This window comes from Pseudophryne corroboree, chromosome 1, assembly GCF_028390025.1.
Source record: "Pseudophryne corroboree isolate aPseCor3 chromosome 1, aPseCor3.hap2, whole genome shotgun sequence".
In the NCBI taxonomy this organism is placed as follows: Eukaryota; Metazoa; Chordata; class Amphibia; order Anura; family Myobatrachidae; genus Pseudophryne; species Pseudophryne corroboree.
In genome coordinates this window covers 1012135677-1012161935 of record NC_086444.1, presented here as the reverse complement: position 1 = coordinate 1012161935, position 26259 = coordinate 1012135677, and the positions used below count along the sequence as shown (strand labels likewise).

General features: G+C 38.5%; 1 protein-coding gene across 1 annotated transcript in view; it reads left to right on the top strand.

The window, feature by feature from the left end:
- Nucleotides 1-8684, top strand: part of GLRA3 (glycine receptor alpha 3) — a 334324-nt gene extending 325640 nt beyond the window's left edge. Inside the window, exon 9 of the mRNA XM_063920651.1 lies at nucleotides 7720-8684. Coding sequence (XP_063776721.1) covers nucleotides 7720-7998 — 279 coding nt within the window. The 3' untranslated portion in view covers nucleotides 7999-8684. The remainder of the gene's footprint in view (nucleotides 1-7719) is intronic.
- Nucleotides 8685-26259: the final 17575 nt, after the last annotated feature.

The following is a 26259-nucleotide window of genomic DNA, read 5'->3' as shown; positions in this document are numbered from 1 at the left end:
CAGTATGAGCCGAAATTCACATTACACCACACAGTATGAGACACATTCATATCACGCCACACAGTATGAGCCACATTCATATCACGCCACACAGTATGAGTCATTCACATTACACCACACAGTATGAGCCAAAATTTACATTACGCCACACAGTATGAGCCGAAATTTAATTACGCCACACAGTATGAGCCGAAATTCACATTACACCGCACAGTATGAGCCACATTCATATTACGCCACACAGTATGCTCCCAGCAGTGCCAGACACACATAAAACCCCCCTGGAACTACTGACTGCTTGTCTCAGGCTCAGCTAATATATTTATGTAACCCTTCTTCTCTTTTTGATTTATTTCCAGAGTGTACCCACATATCTATTTTTTGTGGGGGGAGGGGGAGTAACTTCACTTCTGGATGTAACATAATCAAGTAATTCCCCCTTCCCTGGCCCCCCTCTTTCCCCTCCAGCAGGAGCAGGCTCAGCTGCAAGCTGCAGCGCTGAGCGGTGACTTACAATGACAGTGTTTTGCAGAATGTGACCTCCAGCAGCAGCTCGATTCCTCCTGATTGAGAGCGTGGGCAGGAGAAGGCTCAGGCCGGCGTAAAGTGAGGGCGCGGTGTGAGTCACATGACGAGGCAGAGGCTGGACAAAGGATGTTTCAAAGTGACGCAAGTCCCCCCTGTGCGGCCGCCGGTATATACAGCTGTGACAGCCAGTGCATTCATCGGACCGGGCGGCAGGGCCAGCGGGAGATGCACAGTGACAGGAGAGAGCAGCAGGCGGCAGAGTCCTATCACACACCAGCGGGCCGCAACGATCATCACTGTGCTTGGCGTGCGGTGGGGGGGTGATGCCGGACATTAGGGGGTGCCTGTGCGCACCAGGCACCCCCCGTGCGCACGCCTATGACTAAAATAATGTGAAAAGGGTGTGAAAACACCCTTTTTCATATTACTTTAGTAAAAAATAATGTTAATAAATAGACCACTCATTCTTTTTAAAGTAAAATTAATTCCAAGGCACCATCTATTTTTACACAAGCATTTGTGTTGTTCTAAAACATACAATAATTACAGTATATGATGTTTGTAAGGAACTTCTTCTTGGGGGTAATTCCAAGTTGATCGCAGCAGGATTTTTGATAGCAATTGGGCAAAACCATGTGCACTACAGGGGAGGCAGATATAACACATACTTGCCTACCTGACCCTCTCCATGAGGGAGAAAATGCTCTGTTCCTGGACTTTCCTGGTAATGTATGATTGCCATCACCTGTGGTGAAACACCTTTCTTATCAATTACCTAGCTCACCACATGTGATGGCAATCATACATTACCAGGAAAGTCCAGGAACAGAGCATTTTCTCCCTCATGGAGAGGGTCAGGTAGGCAAGTATGATATAACATGTGTAGAGAGAGTAAGATTTTGGTGGGTTATTTTGTTTCTGTGCAGGGTAAATACTGGCTGCTTTATTTTTACACTGCAAATTAGATTGCAGATTGAACACACCCCACCCAAATCTAACTCTCTCTGCACATGTTATATCTGCCTCCCCTGCAGTGCACATGGTTTTGCCCAATTGCTAACAAAATCCTGCTGCGATCAACTTGGAATTACCCCCCTTGTGTCTTTGAATGGAGGAACATGGGGAGTAATTCAGATCTGATCGCTGGGCTACTAATGTTGGTGTCCTGCTATCAGATAGTCGCCGCCTCAGGGGGAGTGTAAATTTGCCGTGCAAGTGTGCGTTCGCATTTGTATGCCGAGCTGCAAAAATCCACTTTGAGCAGTCTGTGCGCAACCCAGGACTTACTCCTCCAATGCGATGATAAAAGGTTGTTCAGGGCCGGAGTTAATGTCACATACCATACCTGAAAACACTTGGGAACGCCTGCGTTTTTCCAGACAAACCCTATAAATGGTCAGTTACCACCACAAATGGCCTCTTCCTGTCAATCACCTTGTGAACGCCCATGCGATCGGAATTTTCGCACCATCCCATCACTGACCGGCGATGCCCATTGTTGTTGTCCGACACGCGTGCGCATTGCAGTGCATACGCATGCGCAGTTAGGACCTGATCATCCACTGCACAGCAGCGATCAGATCTGAATTACCCCCCTTGTACTTTATCATCTGTTTAATAAACTTTTACAGTCCTAAAAGCAATATTAAAACATGCTATTTTATATATCAACAACATACCACTCCAAACCTTGAATTGGTGCTGTATTGGCATGGGCCAAGTGCTGACACAGAATCAAAATTGCGGTCTTTACTCATTTTGAGACTCAGTGTAAAATGGCAGGTGGAGTCCTACAGAGATTACCTTTCTGACAACGGGATACAGTTAGAATTACTTTTAAGGACTTGTTCACTTTGGGATAACTTCCTTTGAAGTATAATCAACACTGGAAGTGATTGAGAGTAAGGACCGCAAAAGAAGTAATTTGCAGTTTTGCAAAACCATGTTACTCTGCAGGTGGGGTAGATTTAAAATATACAATGAGATCTGCAGTTGGGAAAGGTGTGTCCTAGATTACTTCTAAATTTCAGTGTAAAAACAAAGCTGCCCTGTTTGCTACATGCAAAAGGAGTCAGTATTTGCACCCCCTGCATTGCAACATGGTTCGATCCAGGAGGTTCTTCCTACTACTGAAACAGGACCTGTCCATCTGTTCAACACATCAGAAGCAATCATTCCATTCATTACCTGATTAAAAACAATCAGACTCCATTGGACTACCACATAAATCTCCAAGGGTAGTGATTTTCTGCTACCTTAATTATATCCATAAAGATGCAATTTGGATTGCATCTAGAAAAACAAGCAATCTTTTCTGCAATGACATCAAACTATTCATCTTTCCACATTAATTCATACCCTTCTATGCCCAGTTAGGAATATTGTCTTATAAAGAGGAAGGCGTTCCTCACCTACATTAATAAATTGGGTATCCATGTGGTTCTTTAACAAGAAACCAGCTTCACCAAACAAGAAGTTCTAAAGCTAAATATGTTACATCTGCCAGTGATAGCTTTGGCCACCTTTACATCTACAGAATGTGGGGTGTTTCTTATTTAATCTAAAACAAATTAGCAGCATTTCACTCCCATGTCACAGATCCTGGGGACAAATCTTATTGTTGACACTACTATATGTGAATCTAGGTGTGGTTTTGTAATTTTTTACATTATGAACTGAATGTCTATAACAAATTTTTTATCCTGAGATTGTTATTTCAATTACGTACATCATTTGACCAGGGCCATAGGGAGCACTGTTACTTGTTGGGGGTATGGCCAAAAAGTGGGAGGGTGAAAAACACATTTGCAGCCTGCACATTTGCAACCTGCCATCCAGGTTGTGATCCTGACTTATCAGGCTCAAAAATGTCAATCTCTCTTCTAAATATTGATTATAAATGACTCAATATTATTCTAGTAAAAAGACTTAAATTTATTCTCTGCCCTTTAGTGATCCCTGGGGATTAATTGGGGTAGACATCTGGCGGTAACTCTTAGGAAAGTTCTATCTGTAATCCAAGCACTGAAGTCTACTGGTGCTCCTGGTGCTAATGTCATATTATCCTTAGATGCTGATAAGCATTTGATCTCATCACCTACGATCATTTAAATGAATGATGCTTTGGTGTCCCGGATGACATTTTTTGCATTACCCTAGTATGCTTTGTTCATGTGCATCCATAAGCCCTGTGATCCGCGCAGTTTGAAACAAGCTGCAAGTTTAAAAATAGAAAAATAAAAAATATATGTCTATTGTTTTTGTACTGGTTGGTTGGTATACTTTACTCAAGTGTGCTTTGTTCATGTGCATCTACAAGCTCTGTGATCCATGCAGGTTGAATTTAGCTGCAAGTTTAAAAATAGAAAAAAGAAATTAAAAAAAGATATATAGCTATTGTTTGTACTGGTTGGTGTGCTTTACCCAAGTGTACTGTGTTTAAGTGCATCTATAAGCCCTGAGATCCATGCAGTGTGTGGCAATGTTTCATAGATGTGATATAAACTGCTGTGTGTTTGTGCCGCTGCTCTGTTGCTTAGTAACCAGCCAGTTCACTGATGCTTTTGGCGGTCAAAATTGACTGGCAATGACTGGAAATTAATGTTATTGAGGTTAATAGTACACTAGGAACAAAAAAGGCCCAAATTAAGTGATTTTAGCTTTTTATGTCAATTTAAAAAAAAACGCAAATCCAAATCCAAAGCTAGTCACAGCGGTTTGGCAAATCCAAAACTGAACTACAAATCAGAGTTAAATCCAAATCCAGCAAAAATGGTCCGGTGCACATCCCTATTAATTTGATGCTTTTAATTGACCTAAACCTAAAGTCACCTTCGCACACATCTATACAGTGGTGTGAGACACTATGGTTCATCAACATGTTGTTAGTGTTTCTGCAATGTTCTAGCAGTCAGTCTCTCAATCTATGAATGTTTTGTCTGATATACTGGACTCCACATAAGCATTGAATTTCATAAATAACATATACCAAATTGCAATTACAAAAAAAAAATTGATAACCTTCTGTGGTAATGGAGGAGGAATAAGACATACAGTAGTTTTGTTCTTGATTAAAGTGCAAGTGATGCACCTAATAGAGCTGCATCTAAAACATCTTACAGTTGGTTGGGTAAGCCATAGTTGAAAATGATGATGGAATGGATTGTTGGATTGATGTATCTGAATAGAAGTTGGGGCCCAAAAAATTTCTTAGCGTTTTAAAAAAATAACTTTGGTCCCAAATCCTGTTTAAGTATGTGGATCCAAATACAGATTTTGGGGATTTTTCACATTTTTAATCATACAGAGTTTAACCATGTTTGAGAGATTAATCAAAATCTACTGTATTCCTATCCCTAATTTCTGTAAAAATTTAAGTCTAGTTTTCTAATATACCCTTTACATGAATGAGATAATTAATTACACAACAGGTAATAGCTGTCAAATCAGGTGCCAGCTGCACAGCACAAGAACAAGAAAAACCTCTCCAACCAGCTCATAGAAACCAAACAGATGCTATCATTTGCTAGAGACTATGGAGTTTCAATACATTTTAAGGCCAAGTATCTACTAATACCAGAGTCCAGGCTCTTCACGTTTTTAAATTTGTCAGAACAATTCACTTTGATGTTTTAAAATATTGCCAAAATAATTTACAGTATATAGTCTTTCTTTTTCAATATCAGAGAAAAAAAATCTTAACTTATACTTTATCCTTAAATGTGGCTGCATCCAATGTATAAAACATTTATTGAAACCACTTTAAGAAAAAATATTGTCAAGATTAAGAAAGTAACAAGTCAAATACAAACTCATTGTATTTACATTTTTAAAATTTCACTACAATGTAGCATAAAATAAACAAAAAATAATAAACATTTATGGAGCTCAAAGGCCAGAGTGCTTTGAAAAACAAGATTGGTGTCTTTCAGTTTGAAAAAGTTACATACAGTAGCAACATATGTGAGAGTCTGAGGGATAGTATTGACAAACTGCTCAATTTACTAAAGAACCTGCTACATAAACCAGCCTGGAAAAGACTAGAAGTAAAATGTCTTAAAAAATACAAATGATATTTTTCATTTTGATTTGGTTATACAGCAAGATGTATGAGTTGCAAATGAATAGCTACTGGAGATGTTCATATTTTATTTTCCATAATAAGCTACTCCAACAAGGTGGCCAAAGCCCATAATTTAGCAAAGTTCAAAATAGGAGCCTACTTTCCCCATTCTGTATGTTGTATATTAAAAAGGAACTGCACAGTTTAACAAAGCAAGCACTTCTGCACAGAGAATGTCACTTTTGCTGCCGAAGTGCTTGGTTTGCTTGGGCCCTTGAATTTTGGTTGTTCTCAATGCTTTTGGATAGATATTTTAGCCTGTTAATAATGGGTTTTAGGCTAACAATAGTCATCTTAATCGCTGTTGACAGTGTCATCATCATCCTCATTACTGATTTCAAGAATATTACCATTCAATATTAGTAATTCTCCACTGCTATCCAGCATTACAGATGCTGTTTGTAATTTGCAGCAATGGTATTACTCATACAATTTGTGGTTAAATTGTAGATTTTCTTAATATTTTGGAATTAAATCCTACTGTAATCATGCACAATATCCCTGTCCATGCTAAACACTCTTTCAATGTACACACTAGATAGTAAGCATGTTAAGTATCTTGATCTTGATGTTTATCTTGACCTTTAATAGGTTTAATTGAGACTGGCCAGTCAGACTTAATCCCCTGCTAGAATGACTTAATCCCCTGCTTTATTGTTATCTGTATTGTATTGCAGCTGAGAACAATAGATGAAGGGTTTATGTTAATAAACCATGTTGTGCATAGGCACAGCAAACTAGTCAAGATAACCATGGACCCATCTGTACATCACAGCTGGTTTGTACTATGGGCTGCAAATGGTCTTTTTTCCTCCCAAAATATCAATGGTATTGAATGTGGTGCTAATTTCTACATTTAAATGAAAGTAATCCTACTCCATTCCACTAATACAAAATATATCAGATTGAGATGTGGTTGTGCTAATATGTTACAGCTTTTCTATTAAGCCTGACTAGATATCTTAATCTTTCACTTTGGTGTGCTGTGATGACTGTACCTTTTCTAAAAGAGTCACATTTATTTCTGGCAGTAGCATGTGTAGGAGAAGCTGATGAAAGGAATGTGTCATTTGTGACTTGAGCCACAACTTCCCCTAAGGACTGTTTGCATATTTTAAGGTCTGTGTCAGTTGGAAAGAAAGTCATTACATTTGACTTAAACCTAGGGTCAAGCTTAATGCCCCCTGATAAAGTCTAAGTGACAGTACTCCAACACATGAAAAAATGCACTGGGGCTGCACTTTATTGACAGATGCCTCAATGCTTTTAATCAGGTTAGCATCTTTTTAAAATATTATTTCTATAAGATAAAAAGGTTTCCTTGTAGGAAATTGCTGGTGACCCATTTGGAGCATTATTTTCAGATAACATGTGGTGATTAATATTTTTGGTGTGGGACCTACTCCTGTTGTTATTTAATTATACTCACTACTGGTATTTGGATTACATTGTTTGCCCCTTATTTTTTAAGATGGATAGACACACAGGCACATACATAGATAGTTTAAATAATATTGTTCTATATTTTTTATTACCCCCTTCATTATATATTTGGTTACCATGATTTTAAATGTAACCAAAAGGTTTCAGTATAAATACAAAAGAAACATGATCTGAGATACTTACTGAATGTTATGCATGGACTCTTGCATAACTAATGCAATCCATGTATAGGTAAGTCTAAAACGCATAATCGTTTGACTAATTAAAGCAACCAAATTGATCATTTTTTTCCAGAAACTTATAGATTATTACTGAAAGCAGGTTATCTGAATAGTCAAGTGTATAAATTATGCCTAATAACCGATGCTCATTTTTATGACCCCAATGTAAATGACTAAACTGTTCAAGTAAAACACAAGCAATTTGTCCAGCAGCAGTGATTTTTTTTTATGTTACTGACCAACAATTTTTTTTTCATTTTTTTAACTAGTTCTGGAAACATGAAGAAATCAATTAAATAATTTTATAAATGAATGAAATAAGCATTTGAAGACTTGTATTAATTAATTTGTAACTACAGGATAGTTTGTATTTCCTGAATAAGCTGACTTACTCTGTTTTTGCAGGATGAGGATGTACGGGAAAGTCGTTTCAGCTTTACAGCTTATGGCATGGGGCCTTGTCTACAAGCTAAAGATGGAGTAACTCCAAAGGGGCCAATGAACCCAGCACCTGCAGCACCAAAATCGCATGAAGAGATGAGAAAAGTATTTATTGACAGAGCAAAAAAGATTGACACAATTTCTCGAGCTGGCTTCCCTCTAACCTTCCTAATTTTCAATATATTCTACTGGGTCATCTATAAAATTCTACGACATGAAGACATTCACCTGCAGCAAGACTAATGGACTGACGGCTGGTTCATCAATAGCTCATACAGAAATATATAAAAACTTAAGCCAAGAGTTTAACAATCTGTTTCTATCTGTTCCCTAATAAATATGAACAAACAGAAAAAATCAAAATACAATTAAATGGTACAGCTATAGTATACTGCCAACTGTTTTTATGTGTAATAACTCAGAGGTGTCAATGCACAAAACTTTTTTTGAAGTAAAGTTATTTTACTATACACTATTATATACTGTTCACCAGGACCAAACAGGTTAAATATTGTCTATTTACTGTGACCACAACTTTATTGGCTTACAAAAGTTTTTTTCTTAACAATTAAATATTGTGATATTTTGCTCCTTATATTTTTGAGTAGTAAATACTATTTTTTAAAGTATAATCAATATCACATTTTGTACAAGAACAGAAAATTATGTATTTAGGGCACAGTCATAATCAGTCTGCCTTACAATCTTTTTAAAATTAAAAATACAAAATGCCCAAAAGAGAATTGGCTCCTGTCCAGCCATATCCAGTGAGATCACAGCTTCTGTTTAGACTGTGAAAATCATTATTGCACCAGTAAAAAGTTACCTCAGTTATGGTATTAGTATTTTTGTTACTAAATTCTATTTATTTTGTACTTTCTTAAGGTTTTAATAATATCAAATGTAAAACTTACATTTAAATGTCAGCTTCCTATATACTATTATCTCAAATGTTTACTCTTAGTTTTAACAATTTATTATACTGTATACATATGTATAATATAGTTTTTTTTACATGAATGTACTTAATGTAAATTAAGCATAATATAGTTTAGAAAGTTTGTATAGCAAATGCAAATATAACATTTCAGAAAGGAAAAAAAATGGATTTCAGATGAAAAGTTATGTATAGGATGTATTATCTGAAAACCCCTTCTCCAAAACATTCCACACAGCAAAAATTCTTATGCGGAAAACATTAAGTCACAAATGTTATGATAATCAATTTATAGAATGCTTTCTTATAAATATGGATGCAGACTCAAAATAGCTGGCTATAATGCTGAAACACGAAATATTTTGGTTTCAAAATATGGCATTTTGTTTTTTCTTTTTTACATAAAGAGACATTTTTAAACTCCAAACCACCTGTTATAGAAATTAAGTACTAGAAGAGACCAAGGTGATCCTTAAATAACAAACAAAACAAAAAAGACTGCTTACAATTTTGTGTCCATGCAATCTAGAATGAGACTATTACTCCATTTAGCTTTTAGCAGGGGTGGGGAACCTTTTTTCTTCCAAGGGCCATTTGGATATTTATAAAATCCTTCAGGGGCCATACAAAAAATATAAATTTAAAAATGAGCCTGCCCCCAGTAGATATGCCCCCAGTAGTTATGCCCCAGTAGATCTGCCCCCAGTCAGTAGATATGCCCCCAGTTAGTAGTTATGCCCCCAGTCAGTAGTTATGCCCCCAGTAGATATACCCCCAGTCAGTTGTTATGCCCCAGTAGATATGCCCCCAGTAAGTATGTGCCCAGTCACTTGTCATGCCCCATTATATATGCCCCGTCACTTGTAATGCCCCATTAGATATGCCACCAGTCAGTTGTTATGCCCCATTAGATATGCCTCCTAGTAGCGACGCTTACACACACACTTTAAAAGACAAAAAAACACAATACTCACCAGCCCCGCTCCTTATTCCTTGCCCTCTGCCTGGCCGCTCGCTCCTCAGAACTATGGGAGAGAAGTCATGACATCTCTCCCATAACACCGCACAGCAGCACACGCTCACTGCCAGAGCCGGAAGCCAGAGCTCAGGAGTGAGCTCCTGCCTCCGGCTGCTACTGAGGATAAGAAGCTCGGCACCCACTAGTAACAAAATCTCAGTGGGTGCCTGGCTAGTGGCTATGTAGAATTTATACGGCCCCCGGGCCTGAGGATCCCCACCCCTTATTTAAAGCATAAGCAACTTCCATGTATTTTCTTAGAAATTGGCAACAGTAAAATGGTTCCAACTGTGATAAACTAAACCATAATAACATTCATGGGGCATCAGTGTAAGGTTTAGATAAGACATTCTGTTCATTATACCTACACATATACAGATGGAGCCATGCTCATCTATCCCTTTAATAGGATTAATTGAGCCAGTGCTGTCAGACTTAATCCCCTGCTGTATTGACTTAATCCCCTGCCTTATTGTTCTCTCTGTATTGTATTGCAGCTGAGAACAATAGATGAAAGTCTTATGCTAATAAACCTTGGTGCACCTAGGCGCAACAGAGAAGGCTAGATGAGCGAGGCTTCACCTGTATGTATATATATATATATATATATATATATATGTGTCCTGTAGATATATATATAGAGAGAGAGGGGGGGGGGCAGAGAGACAGAGATGTATATACTGTAGATAGATAGATAGATAGATAGATAGATAGATAGATAGATAGATAGATAGATTGATTGATTGATAGACATATATATATATATAGAGAGAGAGATAGTAACTTTTTTTATTTCCTTCTTTAAGATTTAAATTCCATTAGAGAAGTATTCGACAACTTTTGTGTATTCTCAGTATCTTCCATTCCTCTATTTTTACCTGATTGCAGTGTTCTTTTTTTTTGGTTTAAGAGATAACATTTATTTATCTCAATAATCAGATACAGTACCTTGTCTATCTCAGTTTGTATTGTATACCAAAAGTGTAATTCTTTTTTCATAATTGCTGTTAATAATTAATAATTATAATTAATTTATGTCTATTTTTTTTAATTTCTAAGTCAAGTGTGACAAATTTGGAGGAAGTTAAATTCTATGTATTGTGTATCAAATCCAAAATGTGGAACCATGTCCTGTATTCTCCTTGAAACCGAAGTATTGATACATAGTTTTGACTATATTTTTATATTAGGATATAATTAATGCTTTTAGACCAATATATTAACATCTCGGAAATTAGTCTGCATATTAAAACATTATTTTCTTTAATAATCAATAATCCTATGATGACATATCAGCATTCACTTTCATATCATCATGAATAATGCTCCACTATACTGTGTACATACAAATAGTCTCCTCTATTGCAAAAAAAAGTCAGCCATGTATATACAGTACAGTTTATTTTTATTTTTTAATATGGTTGTATATGTAAATGCCTGTATGACCACTGTTAGAGGAAATATCATTGAAGGTTTTAAAATTATGTATCACAAGCCCAAAAAAGTAGATTATGAACCAGGTGGGGTGTGTTGCCCATTTCCTACTCACTGGTCACAAGTGAGCTCCACCCAGAATTGTTCTACCAAGTCAAAACATTTATAGTTACAATACTATAATTTGTTAAATTACAGTTACATACTTACAGTATAGTGTAGACAACATTAAAGTAATTAAAAGTGATTAACGTAATATAGAACTGTAACTACATGAATGGTAAACAAAGCAAATTTACAATACTCTTCTATACAGTATATGCTGACCATTTAGAGGCTAATTCCAGAATTGAAACATTAATCTAAATATTGCTTATGTGCAGTTTGACCCTGTATGTCCCCAGTGTTTGCCTCAGAATGATGATCTTCACGTTGCCTGTTTGGATGGACAGACAACATTTATTAAAAAAAGTTCATTTTTGCCAGGTACATCAGGAGAACATGTCAGAGGCAGACATTGGGTACAACTACTACCTCATATTGTGGTGACTGAGGTGGATTGCACGTTAGCTATGCTCTCCTATAGATTTCAAAGCTGACTTTTTTCATACAGACAGTATGTTACAGCATGATCATAGGAATATGCTACTTCCAGCAAGAGCAAGAGAGCATTTCTGACCAAGGCAGATACTAAGTATACACTGGTCAAACCCCAGATACTGCGAGTCATAGATTGAATTAATATTTAACGTAAGAAGTCCTACCCAGCATTAAATGTTCAGTTATGTGTGGAATCATTATTTATATTATAAAAATTATTTTAATTATATGAATGATAAACCACATTATCACATATCTAGACCCCAAGTACAGATCCAGGGTTTTAGGATTTCATTTTTTTGGAACAGGTGGATGATTTCCTACTCTTGGGGAAAAAAATTGCTAATAAAGAAAATTCTGAAACTGAACCAATTAATTTTGAGAGAGCTGAGAAACCATCCAATGTTTTTTTTTTGTTTTTTTTTTTGTTAATGCAATTACTGTATGTGCGACTATTAATTTTCAACTATTCATGTAATGACTTTGAAAGAGCATTGCATAACTTTCAGGTGATGAATATACTATTGTAAAGTACGTGAAAAATATTTTTTATTAATTGTCAAACTGCTAATTGATAATTTATTTATAGAGTATAGCCTAATTTATAATTTATTTATAGAGTATAGCCAGGGCCACAAGCATTCAGTCAAGCCCTGTTATTGTGTGGATGGGATGCCATACAGTGGTGCTCACTGGAAAAGATGAATGCTACAGCCAAGAGGGAAGTGGATGTTCCATTTTGAGTTTATGTTTACACCTCCTTGGAATTCCATCGTCCTTCTAGACACTCCTGATTATACTATACCAATATTTACACTTGAAAAAAGCAAAAGTGGAAAAAAAAATGTTAATGAAGAAAATTCTGAAACTGGACAAATTAATTAATTATTTTTTATGCAATTACTATATATATGCTTATTAATTTTCACAATCAACTATTCACGTAATAATTTTGAAAGAGCATTGCATAACTTTCAGATGATGAATATACTACTGTAAATTATGTGAAAATTATTTTTGATTAATAGTCAAACTTTTAACTGATAATTCATTTAGTGAGTATAGCCAGGGCCACAAGCATTCAGTCAAGCCCTGTTATTGTGTGGACGTGATGCCAAACTGTGGTGCTCACTGGAAAAGATGTATGCTACAGGAAAGGGAATTCCTTTTTCCCGCTATACACCCTTGATTACAGTATACCAATATTTACACTTGAAAATTTGCAAAATTAATGATAATGCAGCTTATCAAGTCACTTGGAATCAGTAATATTATTGAGGTTAAAGACACAAAGTACTCTATACCTTGATGATATCAGAAGCTCCTGGTGAATGAACAGAATAAATATTAATTCAGTTATAGAATGGGAACTCTCCCTGTGAGTTGGTAACATGTCATCGTTAACTAACAATGTATTTGCCTCAATGAAGGACATAGTAATACATTTTTGTATCTATTAAATTTCCACAGAGTTCAACAAATGTATTTATCTTTTGCCATAGCAAAAATATTCAAAGGAATTTTACTAATATTTAATTATTGATACAGCAACCAGAACTTGAGGTCTATATAAATTGATATTATCTAAAATGTATATTCTATCTCTCTAAAACCTTTTTCCATATCAATGCATACACGGTAAAGCATGCCAATGACATAAATGAATCAACAACTCTCTATGCATTGTAAATATCATTAAAAAACCATCATATTATTAGTGTAGTCATTAGTCTAACAGTAGAATAAAGCCAAAAGTATTCAAAAATGCTGATAATATATCATGGAAAATCTTCAAATTTTAATTAGGGAAAATGTGAAAATATTTATTTATTAAAATGGTAGTATTAATATGTTTTGTGAGATAAATTACTTAAATCTTTAAAATAGATGTCTTCCTAAAAAAATAGTTATTTGCCTAATTAAAAATGTTTGTATGTAGATACTCTATTTGAGCAATAAATGCAAAATTATTAAATTCAGTCTACTACAATAAATAAAAAAACGTTGAATGTAAACTGAAATATCTTAAACCAAATGATGTGTTGTATAAATTGTTTTAAAGTCTATTTAGTAAGTATTACACTTACTGTGCCTGTTAGAATAGAATAGATGTTTAATATATACTGTATATGTATATATATATATATATATATATATATATTCATTCCTGTTCCATGGACCGGCACTCACTCCTGGGTCCGCTATTTGCTCCGGTGCCCTCTGGAAAATGGTGTAGACGACGTAGAAAAGATTATTCACCTTGACAAAGGGGCGGGTCGGCCCCAAAACATTGGTATGCTGTGTTACTGCTTTGGAATACACTTTAAAATGATATAAGACTCTGAGTGCTGCTGTATCGTTTCTATGTTGTATATATATATATATATATATATACAGTATATATATATATATATATATATATATATATATATATGTACTCTATATATATATATATATATACTTTATTATTTATCCATAATACAATAAACTAACACAATGAGGTTATATGTTGCAAAGTAAGTATATAAAATGGTTCAGTAGCTTGAAGAATAACTGTACAGTACCTGAGGAAATCTGTTCCACTTCTCAATATAACATTGCTTCAGTGCATTGCTGTATATGGGCATTTGTTAATGACAGTCTTTACAGGTTGTGCAGCGTCATTTCAGTGGGCTTGAGGTATATGTTAGCCATTCCCAAACCATGTTTTCTTTTTTCTTTTTCAGACAGTTAATTGAAAATTTGCTGGTTTGCTTAGAATTAGCATCAGTTGTTGGACAGACTTCCTCACATTTCTTTAATTGCAAGATAACCTAAAAAGAATCATAAATAATTATTTCTCTGCTACCATTATTTATGTTTGCCATGAGGTTTCTTTTTGCTACTGTTTGGTTCTCTGAGCAATATCAAAGCATCTTATATTAGGTGAATTTGCTAGACCTTTCACTTTTATGAAGATTAGAAATGTTCTTCAATGTTCTCCATTTATAAATCATCTCTCTCATTGTGAAATAATGATCTTCAAATTGTTTGGAAATGGCATTAAACCCTTTCTAGTATGATGGGCAGATAAATTGCTTATCTGAGATTATTGCTGATATCCACTCCTTAGCATGTGTGAAAACAAACCTGAATGCACCAGACTGACCTGCCACATCTTCAGTTTTATATAGGATTGGCAGGAATTTCCAATGATCAATATTAAATAATGAAATGCACTTAGACCTGACTCAAATTGCTTTTTCACATTAGGATTTTGTTATGTTGCCTTATCTTAATACCAATCTATTATAAATTATGATAACTGAGACTAGATATTTCAATTGTTATGACTTGTTGTAGACTAGATTATTGTTAATTACACACTGATATATAAAAACAGGCTTCAGTATTATTTAATGGGTAAATTTGTATTCTAGCATAATGAAAATAATATGGAGAGATTAAAAAGTGGTGTTTATCATTTAAATGTTTATGTATGTAAAACAATAATAATAATAATAATAATAATAATAATAATAACAACAACAACAACAACAACAACAACATAAGGGGTCATATTAAATTTTATTACTCTTGCATCTTATAAAAATATTGTTTAAAACTAGACAATTAAAAAAAGAAGGGATAGGAGTTGTTAAACCTGTTGAATGTGATATGGAGCATTAGCTTCAATAATAGAAAAAAAATACTAATTCAAAAATAATGTACCATATGCTTGCAATGCTTGAATATAATTGCACTTCTACATAACATGTTTGTCACATATGCAAGAAAAACATTGATTATGTTTGTTTCTTCATATATGCATACAACTTTAGCTATATATTTGAGATGGTGTCAGTAAATGTTATTTTTAAAGAAAAAGAAAATATGTGTGTTGTAAAATATGTGCCATAAGATTTCAACATGTGGAATAAGTAATATAAAACAGAAGAATGGGGTATTTCATATATATATATATATATATATATATATATATATATATATATATAATGGAACCCAAACATACTGTATACTCATTTTTACATGGGGGTTTCTTTTGCATTTGCTTATTTTATGTGCTAATAATGTTGCATGCTTTGTACAATATAATTTTTTCACTTACTGTTAGCCGAAGCTTCAAGAGTTAATGTCTAAACCGTTGTAGCTTACTTACAGACTGTAAATATTTTAACGTGAAAAATAAAGTTTTTCTTTGTTATGGTGTTGTTAAAATGTTTTTCAATTACATCATGCATTAAATGAGCAATACAATGAGTAAGAACATAAAAAATACTTATAAGAAATTCACATATTCTTATATTTATTTGAAACACGTTAGTAAGAATTTCTTATATCAAGTTAACATAACAGAATTGACATCAATTACATGGAACACGTGAGATTATAAGAATGGTTTATATATGGATAACAGTACAGATAATGATACCAAATATACTGTACAGTACACAAAAGTTACTGAGAATGGCTTAAATCAAGTTAACAGAACAGATAATTACACCAATTATACAGAACACAAAAGTTAAGAATGGCTTATACTGTATCATGTTAACAGAATAGAAAATGACATTAATTATATGGAAGTGAAGCAGTCCTTATCATCTTTTGTTTACTTAGTTTATACATTACTATCTTAATGATTCCGCTTGTAAGAGACTGGGGACTGATCTGTAATACCAAGAAAAAGCTGAGATAGCGGATTTTACCCGGCTGCTGTCCTACTGATCCTCAGGAAGCATATATGAAATCCCTGGTGTGCTCCACTGCCTGGGACCTCACCGCCTTTTGACAGGGATGGGCATTGAATGGCTCAGGAAGCATTGGCTAGTACCAGAGCCAGATTTACACATAATATATGAGTTCATGTGGGCATTATACAAAGGTAAAACAGTATAAACTGCAGGAAATTTGGCGAATTTTGATCAGAGATGTGTTAAAAATGGTAGGCAGGTAAGGCACTGCCTCACTTGCCATAATCTAGTTACCTCAGAGTTTTACTATAGAAATGATTAGAAAAATGCAAAGTAGATATTCCTAATATATTCTTTGTATTTTTCATATACTTTATATAGTCAGAACTCTGGCATATGTTAGTATGACAGGAAAGGCTCTGCCTAACCTCACCACATGTCACTGTCTCCTAGGGATCAGGCTCAAGATTATGCACTTGAATTGTACATTATGCTTATGTTACATTATAGTGAACAGCAGACAGAGAGGGGGGTGCTTTATCAGCAGTCCTAATACTACATAATGGCAGTGTCCACATAGGGCCATGTGATTTGTCTACAGTAAGGCCTTATGATAAAGGCCCATACTAAAATGTATCCAATCAGAGGGCTAGCTTACCTAGGAGACACCCTCAGGATCTCCTATTAGCACTACAAAAAACAGCATGCCTTCCAAATGCTGCTCCTATTCAATGCCTTTTCAAACATGCAGACAAACAGTGGTAGTTGCTCAATCATTCCTGGAGATAATTATATATCAGGTGCTAGAAAATGGGAGGGGTCACAAACAAACAGCAGATGGGGGTGCTTTTCCCCCTTGGTAACTCCTTGGTATTGCTGTTGTGCATTTTCACACATCGAGTGTTCAGGTCTGAACTGCGCATGTGCAGGCGCCGCAGTGTCAGAGATGCGATCAGGCAGAGGTGTTCGCTGGGCAGGAGAGGGCGGGCCAGCTGCATTGGGCCGCCATTTTGGGGGCGCGGTCCGGGCAATGTAGGCATGCCCGGACCATGCGGGGGTGGGCCGCAGCAGCTGCGTGACATCACACGCAGCCGCTGTGACCCAAAGAGCAATGTGTAGCTCCCCGCCGTGTGATGCATTTGTACCTGTGAAGCGGGGGGAGGGCCAGATATGCGGGGCAGACTAGACCTCTGCTGGGTGTCCACCCGCATGTCAGGGTGGCTGATCGTAGCCGTGCAAAATTTTGCACTGCTACGATCAGGTATGAATTAGGCCCTTAAAGGCAGGAAAGCAATGCAACAAAGCAATGAGAAAGGCAAGTCAGATGCTTGGTTGCATAGGGAGAGGAATCAGTAGCAGGAAAAACAAGTTATAATGCCACTGTGTTGATCATTGGTAGGACCTCATCTGGAATACTATGTCCAGTTCTGGGGACCATATCTTAAGAAGGATATTAATAAAATAGTGAGTGTACAAAGAAGGGCAACTAAAATAGTGCATGGCCTACATCACAAAAGTTACCTGGAAAGATTAAATGATCTTAACGTGCAGTTTGGAGCTGAGTAGGGAAAGGGGGGACATGATAGAAACTTTCAAATAAACCAAGGGTCTTAACAAAGTTCAGGAGGGAAACATTCTTCAAATGAAGAGAAGTATTAGAACTCAAGGACATACACTGAAACTGGAGGGAGGCAGGTACAGGGGAAATTTAAGGAAAAATTACTTCACAGAAAGGGTAGTGGATAAGTGGAATAGCCTCCCATCAGAGGTGGTAGAGGCTAAGACTGTAGAGCAATTTAAACATGCTTGGGATAAGCATATGAATATCCTTATAAAGAACTAAGGTTTAAAAAGGGTTGAGATTACCTAAAGGATAAAAAGGGACAGACTAGATGGGCCAAGTGGTTCTTATCTGCCATCAAATTCTATGTTTCTATGTTTCTATGGATTTGGATGAAAACTTTAATGAACTCTAATAACTGACAAAAATGACCATAATTCAATGACCTGCGATAACTGACTGAAATAACCATAAATCAATTAACTAAAATAACTAACAGAAATGGCGGTGGAAAGACAAAAAATGTGTGCCCCAAAGTCTTGGAATAGCAACACTGATAACAGAAGGAAAACTTTAAAGCCATCTCGCAATGTAAAATTGATTATAAAACTGTGCAGAAAGAAAAGATGAGGATCAGGGCTACTGGCGACACACCACAAACAAAAATTACACTGGGTAGTCATCTCATGGGTGTGTTGGAAAAGCTACTAAGCTACTAATTTTATTATTTTTAATATGTTGACTGATGCATCAAACTCATTGATAACTTGATATCTGGAAAATTTAAACCCACGCAACAGTTAACAGTCATTTTATATATCAAGTAGAGAAATCAGAAGAAAGAACAAAAAAGGACTAAGGTGCATATTTATTACCCCCCGGGGGCCCCTTCTCTGTGTTAAGGCAGAGATGTAACTCCTCTCATGTATGTACTGTCTAATCGTCGTACATCATTGCTGACTCCCTGAGGTAGTTTTTGGCAAAGTATCCTCACACAGTCACAGTTTGGGGAGCTCTGCCCTAGAGCTAGATGGAAGAAGTGCCATCTGAGGAAAGAGCCCGCCTATATTTACTTCAGGAAAACAAGCTCCTTTCAGTGGCTTCTCCCCATCTCGACACCAAGTTCTCCCTGATGGTGGGCTCCTGTTCATCTGCTGATAGAAGAGATCTCCTTGTAAGTTCAAGTTACTTACTGCCCCCCTTCTCTACACTGCACTCACACTACCGATGCCTGTAGGAGGGGGTGCTGCTGCAGATCTCATGTGTGACTTGCAAGACTGCTGCAAAACTTCCCCAGGCCATGGAAGGAAGAAAGAAAAAAGGTATTCCTTGGGATATCTGCTGGAAAGCAGGTAGACAGGCTGTTGCTATACACACAGTGGGCACCAGTTGCTGCGGGGATACTGTGCTGAGACTCTGCTTTCTGACTGCTACTTTCCTGCAATGATTATTACCAAGATCGTTGTGAGATCTTGCCCCCCTTAGTATTTGTCATCCTATAAAATGAGGTCTCCTTTATCATTTGAGTGCATATGTCACAGGCCACCGGGTGGTGAAGTGGCGGTGTTTCGTACCTTAATTTCCCCTGATGATGTCGGTCCCAGTCTTCTTGGACTTTGCTTTCTTGTCACCTCTGGATACCCAGCAGAAGGATGAGGCCCCCAAACAGACCCCAGACAAACAAGTCACCACACTTTTGGACAGTGACTGGTATTTTATTATCACCAATAAGGTGTCACTGCTATTGTGTTAAACGGTTTAGTAGGGTAGAATTGAAATTAAGCAATGTCACTATATATAGGAACAGATCAATATGCAGATCAGCAGTTCGAGATCATATGGTATCACAGGTAATATAGTCAAGCATTAAACATTTTAGTTACATATAACAAATTCACGGCTTTTAGGAGAACTCACAATTGCAAGTATTTCTTCAATATACTCGTAAATGAGCTTCTCACAAATTATTTATCGTATACTATTACGTCACTATTAACCATAACCTTAAATGTCTACCAATTGACTGGCAGCAAGTAACCAGGAACGGTGTCCAAATTAGTGTCCCAAGTGTCCACACGGTGGCTGTAGAATTACTATTAACCGTAGTGTTCCTTACAGTATCTCAAGTGTCCACTAGAGGGTGTAGGAGTACAATCCGGCAGTGACTAGTAACTGAGTTTTGTATATTATCTCAGATATCTTATAGGAAGGCTTTCAGTATAAATCCTGAGGTAAATACGGACTAAAATAACTGGATGCAATTCTGTCAGATAGCCATTCACTATTTAGGGTAAGGGGGGGATCAATACTGTTCGCACGGGCTGGTTCTGTCGGTACTAGTGCTAACTAATATCACCTTCTTTAAGGTAACTCCTAATAGGCAGTAACCTTTTTTTCTCATTCCTTGAACACAACACTGTCGCTGTCCCCGGGTGACCTTGCGTAGATTAAAAGCATCAAATTCTCCCCCTGGGCTCTGCCTGTCGGACACGGCTGTGCTGCTGCGGTACTGGTTGGCTGACAGGTGTCATATATCTCAGGGCTCTTCCCCTCTCTGTCTGTAGTAACAAATGGGAATATTGCTGCATGAGGGAAGCACCTGGCTGAGTTGGCAAGGGTTGGCTGGCTGTCAAGTTGAGCTGCTGCTGAAATGGCCTCACTGACTGACAACACCTCTAACTGTCTGTCTGACCCTGGCAGCCTCAGGTGATGGGTGACAGGGGTCTTAGGCTGTGCTGACAGACTTAAACAGGGCTGACTGGAGAATGACACAAAAAGGGGTTCTGGCTGTCACTAGGGTATGGCTGGCTGTGCTGAGGCACTGTCACTTAGGTATGGCTGGCTGTGCTGAGGCACTGTTTCAGACACAATGTGAAGGGGCAAGGTTACTCACTGTTCCCCGCAGCTGCACTCCATCCTCTCACTATCAGGCAGCCTCTTCAGTGCTTCCCAGCTGTGATGACATAGACTCCATGCTGCTTCACTTGCGGCTCGCACGCTGATATGATTCCTGTCAGCACTTCTCTCTCAGCAGCTGTGACGCTTCCTTCCCTAGCGTCTCACTCAGTTGTCGGGCGCAAACGGCTCCACTTGCGACCGCTCTCCTTTCGCCGCTGGTCACCCCTTTTAGGGCTCTCTGGACGACAACTCTCCACACTGCAGCCTCACACACTCTCCTCAGAGCAGTAACCCTGCTTCCTCAGCTTCCCGCTCTGTAAAAGGTCATGGGGTCAGCCAATCGCAGGGTACTTTTCTCCCAGCTCTCTGGCTGTGACAGTTGGGCTCCTCTGGTTCTAGACTTGACTCCCCTGGGTCCTAGTGCCCCCCATGTCAGCTCCTGCTGACATCACTAAAAGTCAGGGGATAGTTAACCTATGCAGTGCTGCGTTGCTAGGCATGGGCCTGTACTGTAGTGGGAACACCACAGGATAGTGCCACACATAACTATGTGTATTCATGCATACAAAACTCATCAAGGAACTGGGTCATAAAGGGTGTGTGACCAGTATCTCAGGAAGCATTGCAGAGACGAGGGTGAGGTGGGTAGCAGTGGCACAGTCACTATCCCCGCAGCACCCTATTCCAATGGAAAGCATGACCAATATCCATCTTTCTTTTTCCAGTGCTTGTTCTGTGACATCATTACATTATGTGCACTGGGGTGTGGGTGGTGCCAGCCCAGGAAAACTTTGCTCCCTGCTGTGGCCCTGGCAAGAAATAATTCTGTTCCACCAAGCTTTTCCCTTCAGAAGAAGTAAAATTTTCTAAGCCCATACATATAGTGTACAGATGTCAATGCCTGCAAGATGGCAAATCTATTTCAAGATTAGATTACTCAAGGCTGCAATTGGACAGCTGTGGAAATCACAGTCGATACCCACCATCCAATCTATTATTCTTATTTGACACAGCAGGGGGGTATATTCAATATCGCCTCCTCGGGTGCAGAAGAGATGGTCGAAATGGGAGGAATTCCAGGAGCGATGAGGGCTTCCCATGGTTATTAATGGCTCTGCAGATATGTCACAATTACTTTCCCCACAATCTGACACTACCTGACTATGATTGACTTCCTCACTCACCTCTACATATTAATGTTTGATTATGCCATTTTAGGACTATTCCTATAGTGGAACCTGGCCCGTGTCTTTATGTTTTCCTATTTGTGTCACTGTATTGTCTCTCTCCTTGTCTTCCTTTTGTCATTACACTATCTGTTGTCCTTTTTGTTCTTTATTTGCTTGTTGCCAAATTTGGTAGTACACGTCTAGCGAACTGAACATTCTGTTGTACGGATATGGTGTTATGTAAATTTTTGTTGGTTGTTCAATTCTATCACCCCTCTTGTATACCTATGTAATGTGTACTATCGCTTTTGGTTTTCTGTTTGTTTAAAATCCAATAAAAAGCATTATACAAAAAAAAGATTAGATTACTGACTGTCAAAGCTCTCTGTGTGGCACTACAGGTTTTTACCTCTTATGTGCAGACCAGCCCCCCCCCCCCCCCCATGTATTCTATATTTGGTACATGTGTGTACTCTTGAATATATAGACTCCTTCAACTTGAAATAGCACCCTTCCTACCTGTCCTTGCATTTGTAGACTACATATTGGAATAGACACCATGAATGGTAAGATTTGTATAAATGTATATGCTATGTCAGTATAAGGAATGGGTTTGGGTGTGGGGGTCCCCTTGGTTGGTGCCCCTGGGCATTATTACTGTACCACTTAATCAAACGCATTTTAGGTTCTAAACTGCTTTTCACTAACGTAACACTTTTTAACACCTTATTTACTACTTTTCACCTATGTAAAATGTTTAGTACTGAGCTGCTACTTATTAATACAACACCTTTTAACAGTTAATTCACTTCTCACTAGTGTGATGCCTTGGTGCGGTTGGGTTGTGCTGGCCCAGAGGGTCCCATGCTCTGGACTTGAACCTTAGGAATGTTAGTCACCCACCTGATTAGGTCATCTTGTTATGAGGTGGTTCCATATATTTCATCCTAAATTATGCTAAGAACCTTATGTTTACTCCAAGTTGAATTGCAGAGTTTATTATAAATGTTCTAATTGCCAGTTTTCTTAGTGTTTAGAGTGTGCACCTGCATTTTCTCTTTTTCTATAAAGCCCTACATAATCAGGGTCCAAGTTCCCTGAAGCAGCTACATGATTCCTTACACTCACTATTCTTTTATATGAAGGACTATTAGCAGTCATTTTAAACTCCATTACTTTGGGGTCAAGCTTTTATCTATTATCTATCCCCCCCCCCTTTAGAATGTAAGCTCTCACAAGCAGGATCTTCTCCCCTCATATGTTTTTCCATCTATTACTTAGACTATCTTCTGTTCAATACTCCCTACGGCAGTGGCAAACGCAGGATTCTGAAAGGGGGGTTTCTAAATAATTGGGTATAGATCAATGAAAAAAAGTCTAACCAGCTTAAGACTGAAATGTTTAAATGCTGCTGCAACGCCCATTGCACCCTTCGTGGGTAATAGTATTGACCCCCTATGTTTTCTATGTATATATATATATATATATATATATATCTCCTTATGTCATAGCACTAATCTCAGTATGTAATATAATGTGAGTGCAGGTGCCTTCATAAATAACGAAACTCCAGAATATACAATTGAATAGAAGGCAGCACTCATTGCAGGAATAATCAGGCAAAAGATGAAGGGTTTACCAACGTTTCAGTGTTATTCAATTCAATATTAGGTGGTCTGGCACCCCCATGTGACATCATTCTTCTGCGCTGCCGGGAACTGCAATCAGACCATGGACAGTCCAGATAGGGTATATACTGTACAGGCAAGTCCTTTTTCACGTTGATTAAAATAATAAATTGAATAACATAAAAACGTCGGAGAACTCCTCGTCTACTGCCTGATTATTCCTGGAATGAGTCATTCCTCCCCCAGCACCCCCTGCATAGACTGACAGCACAGGCACAACCATCCCCCCTCCCCGCCACCACCATCATCCCACCACCACCAAGATAGACAACAAAGGCACCACAACCCCCCCTCCACCATGTAGACTAATGCACCACGACCCCCCCATACACTGATGCACCATGACCCCCCCTCCCCCACATAGACTGATGAACCATGACCCCCCCCCTCCCCCACATAGTGGTGTCTGATGCACCACAAACACCACCCCACCCCCACCCCACTACATCCGCATGCAGGCACCATGATCATTCCCTCCCCACCCACAGATGGGCACCATAGGAACTACTACCATGACAATCCTCCCCTCCCCCCCCCCCATACACACATAGACAATCAGCACACACAGGAACAATTATCATCCCCCCACCCACCCACACATAGACAGACCGTACCTTCCAGCACTCACAGGGGCAAAGCATAATATATTATGAAATCCGGCTCCTGCTCCCCCTCTCCCAGTTCCCGCACTCATGTTGGCCGATGACCGCATTATTATTGTGAAATACCGGCGCCGACCGACCGCCCCCCCGCCCGCCCCCCCCCTCCCCCGTTCCCGCACTCACACTGGCCGATGTCACAGCATAATATAATTATTAAATACCGGCGTCTGGCCCCGGCATATTCATCACCTGGACCCCGCTGCACTGGAGTCTACGGAGTCCTGTGGGCTGGCCGCTGGCAAGGAATAAACGCACTCTGCGCCTCTCCCCTCTCATCCTGAGAGGAGCTGCAGCTCCCCCTACATGCAGCAGCCAGCCTCTCAGTGAGCAGCCGCGCGGGGAGACACTGCTCAAGCTGCTGCCAGACCTCCGCGATGTATATAAAAAAATAAAAATATCGTCAAACTGTTGTGCGATTGATCAGCGGCTTGGGGGGGGGTTTCTAGGTACTCGGAAACCCCCCCTGCGTGCGCGTGTGTACGGTGACAGCTATCCCTAAGTTTCTGCCACCCTGATGCTCATTTCAGTGTCCTATCTGCTGATGCAATATTTATATACCATTACCTTATCCTACATTGTCTTGTACTATAAGTTGCTATTTTCTTTTTCTGTTAATGTTTTTACGTACTTTAGCAGGTGCTGCAGAACCCTTGAGGTTCCATATACTGTAAATGATAGTAATAATAATAATAATAGCTCTGACTCCAGTCTGGAAATCTTCAAAAAGAGTAAAAATGTATAGTACTTATTTACTCAACTATTTCACTAATGCTTTCTAAAATACAGCCCAGATGCTTATCTCTCTTTTCTGTTAAGTTTATTTTGTATCATGTGTTTTTGTTAAATGCAAATGTAAAGCATGCTGAGTCCAATTTGGAATAAGTTCAATATAAATAACCTTATTAATATTATCGTATACATACGTATGCTTATTAGACTTTGCTAAAGTTGTGAAAAAGACCCCTGTGTCTTGTGCAACAGTATCAGATACAGGGGTCTGCCATGTTATAGGCTGTGTGTAATGTGGGAGTTATCTCAAAACATGACTGTTTGTCTATATGAGATATGCACAGACATGCTACTTTTCCCCAAATACTATGCTACTTTTACACAAATATTTGTGCCAATGTTGTGACATTGAAAGTACTATGTTACAGTAAGTATAATACAGTAGTGACGACAGTGCAAAAATATTGTCCAACTGCAAAACCTTAGCATGAGATCTGAGGGGTCATTCCGACCCGTTCGCACGCAGCGGTTTATCGCTGCAGTGCGAACAGGTGCGGAATGCGCATGCACGGCGGCCGCAGTGCGCGTGCGCGATGTTTCCCGGCAACAGGAGTCACCAGGTTACGGTGCGTCTTCAGAAGAAAGCGGTCGCAGAGAGGACCGCAAAGAAGATGGGCAGGAAGAAGGCAGACCTGGGCACCTCCACAGCATTTGCAGCCGTTTTCGGGGAGTGGATTGGAAAACGCAGGCATGTACAGAACAACGGAGGGCAGATGTCTGACGTCACAGGCAGCTTCAGCATCGCAGGGATCATTGCACAGGGTAGGGCTGGTCAAGTTCTGCTTGAAATTTTTTTAGCTTAGCAGGGCTGCACAAGCGATTGCAGCCCTGTTAAGCTAAAATACACTCCCCCATAGGCGTGGACTAGTTGATCGCAGCAGCAGCAAAAAGTTGCTGGCTGCGATCAACTCGGAATGACCACCCTGGTGCCCCTAGTGAATATGTGTCATGCTGAGAGCAAAGCTAAGTAAGGACACATCTGTATACTGAAAGGTTAGTGAAAACACAATACACAAGAAAGAAAAACAAACATTGCTGGAATAATAAGATAATA